Raw genomic sequence first — 9466 nt, 5'->3', positions numbered from 1 at the left:
AAAGTTCATGAATTAGTTGAGGCCCGGTACAATCCCGGACCATACCCGCCCGTGGGGGCGGCATGAAATGTATAACCGAAATAGAGACTATACCACGTTCAGATACCCGGGTACTGGGGCTCATGAGCGCGCCGCTTAAACCCTAAACCACTGGCCCTCCTCCTCGGCCAGCCAGACTCTACAACAAGTTCCGGCGAAGCCACAGTCTTGTGCTTTCGGGACTGCGTTGCGTTGCTGTGCCGCGCGGGGGGTTTCATTCGCCGTCGTCTCCGTCTCATTTGCCGCTCTTGGATCCCCTCAACTAGTCGAATTCCGCCTTTGTCTTGAGAGGTAATTTCTTTCTCTCAATTCTTCGTGTGTGAATTTGTTGAGAAGCATGTCGTTTGTTTGGTGTGGTAATGGTTGGCGAGTTGCGTTTGGCTTCTTTTTCACATGCGCGTGACTTGCTTTCAGCTTATTTTACTTTCTCTAACCTCTTCCTTTGAGTGTTGAAGCGTTTTCCTTGTGGTAATTTTTTTCTCTGCAAGTTTGGTGCTGAGATTTTATGCGCTGTCTCTGTTAGGGTTTTTGCTAGGTCGGTGGTTTTGAGTTGCTGTATTCAATGACGAGGGCAACGAAGCATAAGTCCAAGTCGAAGCAGTACCTCGCACCGAAGCAGCGTAAGGAGGGAAATGCAGCTAAGTACATAACGCGTAACAAGGCGTTGAATCGCTTGCAAATCAAGCTTCCCGAGTTTCGGCGTTTGTGCATTTTAAAAGGGATTCATCCTCGGGAACCTAAGAAGAAAGTAGAGGGACACAACAAGACCTATTACCATGTTAAGGATATTGCGTTTCTGGCTCACGAGCCTCTTTTGAACCGAAGCCGGGAGCTGAAAGCGTATGAGAAGAAGATTGTGAAGGCACGGGCTAAGAGAAATTTTGATTTAGTAGAGCGCTTGCTGGGCCGCAAACCTGAATGGAACCTAAATCATCTCGTGAAAGAGAGGTATCCTTCTTTCGTTGATGCACTTCGCGACCTTGACGATCCTCTTACAATTCTTCATCTGTTTGCGTGGCTGCCTGCTGACAACAGTCAGAAGATCAGGCCGGAGCACATTGAAAGTGCACGCAAGTTGTCTCTGCAGTGGCAAGCATATTGTATACGAGTTAGAGCTTTGCGGAAAGTTTTTGTGTCAGTGAAGGGAGTGTATTATCAAGCTGAAGTTGGAGGGCAGAATATCACATGGCTGACTCCACATTGCACGAGTCAGGTTTTGCCATCAGATGTCGACTTCCGCGTCATGCTGACTTTCCTGGAATTTTACAAGACCCTGGTTGGGTTCGTGAATTTCAAGCTCTACCACGAGTTGGGGTTGCGGTATCCTCCAATTCTCGATGACAAGCTCGAGAAGGCGGCCAATGAGCTTTACGGATTGATGAAGGGTCTTGCTTCGGCTGCTCCGGTGATAGAGGACACACCTAAGACTGATGGAGGTGACAATGACACTGAGATGGCAGAGGAAGATCCTCGAGCTGTAGAGTCGCAAGCTAGGCTTGCATCATTGCACAGTAGGCTCTTGGCGATTGATACTGAACAAGAATCCCCAGTCCTTAACACAGAAGCGACCAAGGAGCCTGAGGACGAAGACTTGGACCCCTCGGTCAATATATTCAAGGGGTCGAAGTTTTTCCTAGGTAGAGAAGTGCCCAGAGAAGCGTTGCTTTTTGTTATTCGGTCTTTTGGAGGCACTGTTTCCTGGGATGGCGAGGGAGCTCCCTTTCCTGAGTCCGATGAATTCATCACTCATCAAATTGTGGACAGACCTACGCAAGGCCACAAATTTCTGTCTAGAGAGTATGTGCAACCGCAGTGGATTTTTGATAGCGTGAACAACAAATTCTTGTTGCCTACAGATGCATATCTAGTGGGTAAGATTTGCCCACCGCATCTCTCACCGTTCGTAGATGCCGAAGCGGAAGGTTACATGCCTGAGTACGCTGAAACAATCAAGAGGATGCAAGCGGCTACATCAGATGACTTACCAATATTTGAGAAACCTGATGATGCTAATGCAGCAACGGAGACGTCCAAGACTGATGTAAATGTGAAACTTGAAAAGTCATTTACCCAGGACTTGAGCAAGGAGATTGCTGGTATCTCGTATTCTGCCTCGCTGAAAAGAAAAGCAGAAACTGCTCCCGAAGAAGATGATCAGAAGAGTGATGCTGCTCCAGCAGTTGTTCCAGAAGCAGACGAGGCCGTCCGAATGGGAAGGATGATGATGACGCGGAAAGCTCGGGGTCTGTATGATGCCGCCAAGATGGGCCAAGCTAAGAAAGCGGCTAAAATTGAGCTTCTGAAGGAGAGGAAGAAGAAAGCTAAGGTTGAGGCAAAAGGAAACAAATAGATGCATCAAGTTTAACCGATGCTTGTAATATACGAACTTCTGTTATGGGACACGCATCTAATTGTGCGGATTGCGGTACGATCCTCTGTCCCCACTTGAGATGTCTCGGAAGCACACCCTAGATTTCAGTTTCGGGATCAGTTAGCTTAGTTCAGAGACCTCTTTATTACTATCGTGGAAGATAATTGTTTTAATGAAATATAGTTATCATCATCATCATCTACCTCTCCATCAAGATGAGTATTTGTCGTGGATTGATTTACTCAGTGTTACCGAGCTATCCTTGCACGAGATGTTCACATGGAATTCCAGCTGAGTGTCTTCACAATGCTTTCTGACAAGGATCTTGGATACCCACTTAATAGGCCACTACAATACTCACTTTCATGTTCTTCACTTCACTGGGATTTTGATTAGAGGGAACAGCATGCAGAAACCGGTAGGCCTGACTAGAGAATATCGTAGATTAACCCGAAGCGTTCACAGGTGCATTGTCCATGAGTGGTGTCCTCCATATCAAGGTATTTACAGTCCATGAGTTGTTGTTATGTGGAAAATCACGGAACAACGCCATTTTATGAGCAGTGTGGGGTCGTACGTGAGGAGGGACCATCGCCAAACTACCACGTTTGGAAGCTGGAGTGCTGGATGGCTTTGTTGTACAGTACACACATACACACTCCAAGATTAGTACCCCTCTACGTTTTGTGTCAAAATAATGAAAGAAAAACCAGTTTTGAATATGAAAAGTCACTAATAAGTAGAAGATTTTCGAACGACTTAAATTCTTTTGACCTATGGTAAGTTTTCGATTTTTGTTTTCTTTTAACCTGCACAGTTTCCTCACGATAACTCTTTTGTATATTCTTACGGTAATGGATGCTGCTAGACTACATGTACAAATGGAGGATATTAACTAGATTGAATCATATCTTAAGAAGTTTAAGAAGTTTAAGGATACTTTCAATGCACAAAGACATCATACACAATGTAACTCAGATTAGACATATTTAGCTTCATTATGATAATAAAAGGCATAATAAAAACGTCATATTTTTACCACATTTTTTTGAATCCTTAAAATAGTGGTATCTATAAATATTCGAGTTTTGTAGAATCAAAAAATTATATATAGTAAAGACAATATAGCACAAAATATGTTTAAATTATATGAAAGTAGTGTGGTTTATTAGAATACAATAATATTGTATATTTACACTATTTTAAGACTCATAAATGTGTTAAATAAAACTTTTAAGTTTCAAAGAAATAATTATTAAAAAAAACATGCATAGAAGAGTTTAAATATATGTTTGGATTTAAATAGTAAATATATTGTAAATAAGTGGAATAATTTTTAATTTAAATAATACAATCATTTAAAAGTAAAGTTGTTCAATAAAAAAAATTGTAAAAACAAACTATTGGTCTGCTTTTGAATTCAATTTAGATTGTTTTATGGAAAAGAAAATAAATACATTATTTTAAAATAAAAAATAATATATATTGTAAATCCATAATAATTATAAGATTATATATTTTTTGTAGTCTTAAATATGATATTATAAAATCATATTATTATTATTGTTATTACTATTTTTATTTTAATGATAGCTATTCTATATAAAATTAGATCTATAGAATCAAAAAAACAATTTAACATTAATTTTCATTGAGAATATTTTGATAAATTATATAAGTGTATGTATATGTGATTTTTACATACTAATTTGTAAAAATCACATATAATTTAATATTGTAATTACAATACTAATTTGTAAAAATCACATATAATTTAATTTTTTATGTGATATTAAATTATCTCGGTCAAAATTGATAAGATTATATCAATATAATTTAAACAAGTGTATAAATTGTAACAATATTATTACTATTGATCTTTTGTTTAGGATATTCAAACGTAATGTAGTTTGATATTATTATTCAAAAATTAAAGTATCATATATGTACAATAGAATTGCAATTTTTCATCTTATACTTGTTTGATTTATAAAAAATTGTGCATTACTTCAAAATACAAAAAACAAGTTCTTATATACTTTTTATAGTTGTATATTTTATTTAGTTTCTTTAAAGCTAGTACATTAAAAAAACATGTTTACAAATACATAGTAGTTGTCATTATTTCCAATATAATATCTGTAAAAATTTGATTATATAATAACTGAGCAGACTCAATATTGTTCTCTATAAAATGTATTCTACAAGAACAATTGGTTTCATAGTTTTCGAAGAATAGTTTTGGATCTAAGCAATGATGTTAATATATTTGTACTATAAAGCTGCACAAAAAACCATTTTAATCTTGAATTCGCCAAGTTAAATAACAGCATTCTTCAAACAATCTGTTTACTTTAAATTGATTTTTCTATACTCTTTTAACTATCTGAAATCTTGACTTTAATTTTAATATGGCAAAGTGCAATTATCACCTTTAATACCTAAATGTTTGTGAATATTTTGTTTCATTTATAGCAAGCTTAGATTATTAAATTAAAATTTCAAATCGATAATTTTATTTTTCAAACAATTGTAGAATTACTAGATTCACAATTATTTTTTTATTATAACCTTCAAAAAATTCTGAATCTAGTAAATCATGTATAAAAAATAAAAATAAAAACAAGATTAATTTTTTTATTTGGGCATTATTTTTAGGGTTGTAATACACAAAGGTGATAGAATTTATTTAGTTCTACAGAATATTATAACTAAAAAATGAAATTGTCCAAGAGTTTGGTTTAATCTGAAAATACTTTGATTTGGTTATGTGAGTTGGGTATGAGATTGTTGTCATTTTGATTCTAAAGAATGTAAATATTCTCCTATCAAGAATTCTTGGTCTTGAAGTGGTGAATTGCAATGCAATCCAAAACCTTCAAAGCCTATTAATACACACAATATCATAATTAAATATATCTATTTAAAGAAAATATAAAACAAGCCAAAAGTAACAACAAAGTATTTTTCCTCCAGGCAGACACAAAAAAAAATTGAACCACCCTACCCGCAGACAAAAACGATGACGGCATTGAGAATATAATGCGGAGTGTCGCCGTGGCTGAAGCCCAACAACGATCAAAACCGGACGACGGCGCCCGTTGGAGGGAAAGTCCTAATTAGAAACGCGAGGAAGGTATCTATCTAATCCAGCCACGTCGCCCTCCACGTCTGCCCCCGTGTCGGGTGGAAGGATTGACAGCGTGGACGTCTTCGTCCTTTAGCGCCACTAAACGCGGCAGTCAGAGATTCGACCTCGCGTCGGCTCCGAGCTTATCCGGAATCTTCCTCCCTCCCTTCCTTCCCTTCCCTTCAGGTCTCACGCAGCATTGAGCGTGTCGAAGGGCCTTGGTTCTCCGCGCTCGCCCCTAACGCCGCGGCGAATCTCCCATCGCCGCGTCTTTGTCGAATTCTCACTGTCCATCGATCGTCCATCGCCGCATTAGCAGCAGCAGCAGCAGCCTCAGCAAGGGAGGGAGATTTACTGGTGCTGCTGGAATCAGACAAACCATGCTCGGGAAGATTCCAGCAGCACTTCCAATCCAAATTGAATGAAACCTTGCAAGGAACCGAGGATGATCCGCATATGCCCACTCGCAGCGTCGCACTCTCGTGGAATCCTATGCAGGGCTCGCACGGATCGCACGAAATGCTTGTGCGCATGTTCCCTCCCGATTTTGAAGCTGCTGCTGCTGTTGCGGGCTACTTCTGCACTCGCTCCCAGATGTTGACGACGCGATTTTGGTGAATAACAGCTGCTTCTGGGATGAAGAGGGATGAGGGATCATTTACCAACCCTTCCCCCTAGGTTTGTGCGTGTGTGTATGTTCACGTGGAGATTTTGAAGTCTAATTCGAGACTCAGGAAGTCGAACCGGGATCAATTCTTGCAAAAAAGAAAAAAAAGGATCACAAACAGAAGCTGAGTCGGCTCTGCGAAAGGTTATTGTTTCCGAAATGAAATGGCTTATCGGGTTGAAGAGTATGTCCACAGTGTCATATGCACTAGGAATTAAAAGATGGGGCTTTTAATGCATGTGATTACTTTTGTGCTAGTACATCCTCAGCTACGATATTTCTCTTTATCAATCATTGGAGGGGCGCTGTTGATACCAAGAGGCGATTTTTCATTTACCGAATGAATCCTCCGTAGTGGAGTAAAAACGCTTGTTTCTTACTGTTTCCAAGGGCTCGGTGGAGCACCTTTTTTTCTCCCCGTGTTTGTGACTGGAATGCTCGCGCTCCATCGGCAAGTTCAGGGTGGAATGATCTTGATCTGGTGGAACAGTGAGTTTAAATGTTGTTCAAGTTTGGATTTGCTAATGCTTCTTCTGACAATCCAAACTCATGAAAGAGAGCGACAATGCCCTTCGGGTTGGGTGGATTGCTCGTGTGCCAGTTGAGGCCTGAGAATGTGGGAGCTGAAGACCTCCCAACACATTTTCTGTTGCAAAAAAGTAGTGTGCCCATGTGCCAATGAGTCACCAAAACGACTCCAACACACACATTCACAACATTTTCAGTTGCGACACATGCATCCGATGTGGTAAAACCAGCGGCATCTCAAGTCAGATTCGCCGCAAAAGCCAGTGGCCCCGAATCAGAGGATTTCTCGCTGGCTGCCACGCAAGGGCACCAGCCTGGCAGCCTGACCTGGAGAGATCCACCCACTGGCCTCGTCTATTGATCTCCAAAGGGTGCTGACAGCCCTCACACTTCCCACTTCCGCTTCCTGCATTGCGCTGTCGAGAGAACTCCCAGGTCACTTACTGACCAGTGTTTTGGGGATCGAAGAGTTGTGTGTGCGAAAATGGTGGCCCCAACTTTTGGTATCGACATGGTGACCAGTCAAGCCGCGGCCGTGTCGCTTGATCAGGACTGGCAGGCTGTCGGGGAGGCCTTGAGCAACTTGAGCTCACACGCCCTGCTTGCTCTTGGACTCGGCCGTACCTGGGGCGACATTTTGCAGTGGCTTGCCGTTATTGCTGCCATGTGAGTCCTGTAACGATGTGCTGTAGAGGCTTGCATATTTTCACTGTGGATGTTCTTTGCGTGGTGAGCTATTTGGTGGGTCGTGGTTAGATCAGTGTTGCTACCATTGCTTTTTTGCTTCGTACCCGAGGATTTCTTATCAAACTAATCGTGAATCTGAGAATCATGGTTAGTCGTATTGAATACATGTTCTATCTCTTTAGCGAGTACTCTCGTCTTTCTAAGAAAAGGATTGTATTCCGGTTTCTAGGCCAGGCTCCACTCCTCCTACTGACTGTCAGTTGGGTTGACGTTTCGAACTTCTCCCGTCTTAGCATTTGAACTCTAATTTTCACACCGTTATACATGTCGCTCCATCTTCGTCGAGAACCCAATTAGAAGTTTAATGGGTGTAGATTTAACATGAAGTGGTTTTGGCCTTGCGTACATTAGAGAGTGTATTCTGTTGATCGATCTTAACACAGTCAAAATCTGCAGCTATGGCTTACGAAACGTCAGGCATGTGTCACTCATGTCATATCTGTTGTGAGTAGCGTTTAAGTCGCGGTCCGATATCACCCACTGCACGTGATATGCCTCACACTTGTCGCGTTTGTCTTGTGCAGCTATCTGTTGGTGTTGGACAGAACCAACTGGAGGACAAACTTGTTGACCGCCCTGCTCGTACCCTACTTGGCCCTGCAGCTGCCAGGCTTCATCTTCGACTTCTTGAGGTATGTAAACGTTCTTACCCTGGTAGGAAATTTCAAGGGGATTCTACTCGTCTTATTTAGATTAAGTGTTCATGCTCTAATAACTGTTGCTGAAATTGTCTTGAATTGTGCAGGGGCAACGTTGGTCTGTGGATTGCCTTCATTGCCGTGGTGATACGCCTCTTCTTCGCCTCCCAGTTGCCTCAGTCTATCCATGGTAGGCAATTTGAATCCCCTCATCACAATCTCCCTATGGAGATTACGTCGAAGCTGCCTTGATGCTGCTTTTTACGCTAGTTGGCGATTGCAAGATCTGACAATACGTTTTTCGAATTAATTCCAGGTGATTTGGAGCTGCCTGCCGCCTTCATCCTCCTCATCGTCACTGCCCCCAAGTTGCTCGTCGAATACCGCACAAGCGTCTATGCAGAGGTTATCTCCGTAATTATTGGCGCTTATCTTTTGGTTCAGCACATCAGCAATGCTGGAGGCTGCCGTCCCGCATTCGCAGAATCCCGCGGTGTGAGCCACACTATTGGCATCATTCTGCTGTTCGTTGCTCCCTTGTACGCTATCTTCACCTACATCCTCTAGATCTGGTGGACTCCAGCGATAGAAAGCGCCACACATATCAGTTGACGCAGGAAGTGTTCAAATTGTTTCACTGTACAGCATGAGTACTTGTTAAGAGTACTGATCAGTTTGGAAACGTACGCCATGTGTTCAGTATGTTGTCTATGAATATGACATTGTTTGTCTGAGGCACTCAGTCGACGAGTACGTCCTGAGTTTTAATCTGAATACGATTTTCATGTTACATAAGTCCTTTCTGCTACACATGGGGATTCTGTTCCAAAGCGTCGAAACATTTGTTCTTGGCGTCGGGTCCCGCATGTGCTGCAGTAACCGATGCCGGACATCGACATTCTTTTAGCAACTTGGATTTGGAATGATGATTTCCGCTCTGTCGCTCAATGTTGTTCGCAACATTCGCTCCTTTTTGCTCTTCTAAGTAACTTTGAACGGTAACGATAATCCAACATCTTGGACTAAATTGGGCACAATATTCTAACAGGATACGAAATTCCTGGAAGATACTTCTGACACATTTCGGGCGTTACCTATTAGTACATTTGACAGGTTTTGCTCTACAATAGAACAATTCCAAGAATATCATACAAACCAATTTAATAACTTTGCTCTACTACCCTCATAACAATACCTCAAACCAATAAATACTTTTAGCTCTTGCAACATCCCAATTCTGTTTCAAACCTCAACACATAGCTTTAACTTGTGCATTGAACATGAATGGACACCTTCAGCTTTGACAACATTCTAACATCAAAAAGTAGTTATACCTATTAAAATGA

General features: G+C 41.2%; 2 protein-coding genes across 2 annotated transcripts; both read left to right on the top strand.

Annotated features, from left to right (window-relative positions):
- Nucleotides 1–222: 222 nt before the first annotated feature.
- On the top strand, nucleotides 223–2608 carry LOC112280340 (pescadillo homolog). The gene is made up of 2 exons (XM_024515726.3): nucleotides 223–330; nucleotides 563–2608. The coding sequence occupies exon 2, from the start codon at nucleotides 602–604 to the stop codon at nucleotides 2387–2389; it is 1788 nt and encodes a 595-aa protein (XP_024371494.1). The 5' UTR covers nucleotides 223–330; nucleotides 563–601; the 3' UTR covers nucleotides 2390–2608.
- A 4525-nt stretch (nucleotides 2609–7133) lies between these two features.
- On the top strand, nucleotides 7134–8915 carry LOC112280493 (cold-regulated 413 plasma membrane protein 1). Its single transcript, XM_024516039.3, has 4 exons — nucleotides 7134–7401; nucleotides 8007–8114; nucleotides 8228–8310; nucleotides 8437–8915. The coding sequence occupies exons 1-4, from the start codon at nucleotides 7220–7222 to the stop codon at nucleotides 8685–8687; spliced, it is 624 nt and encodes a 207-aa protein (XP_024371807.1). The 5' UTR covers nucleotides 7134–7219; the 3' UTR covers nucleotides 8688–8915.
- Nucleotides 8916–9466: the final 551 nt, after the last annotated feature.

Source organism: Physcomitrium patens, chromosome 3, assembly GCF_059467195.1.
Source record: "Physcomitrium patens ecotype Gransden chromosome 3, ASM5946719v1, whole genome shotgun sequence".
Lineage (NCBI taxonomy): Eukaryota > Viridiplantae > Streptophyta > Bryopsida > Funariales > Funariaceae > Physcomitrium > Physcomitrium patens.
Note: the sequence above shows the minus strand (reverse complement) of the source record. Positions and strands in the feature narration are given on the sequence as shown.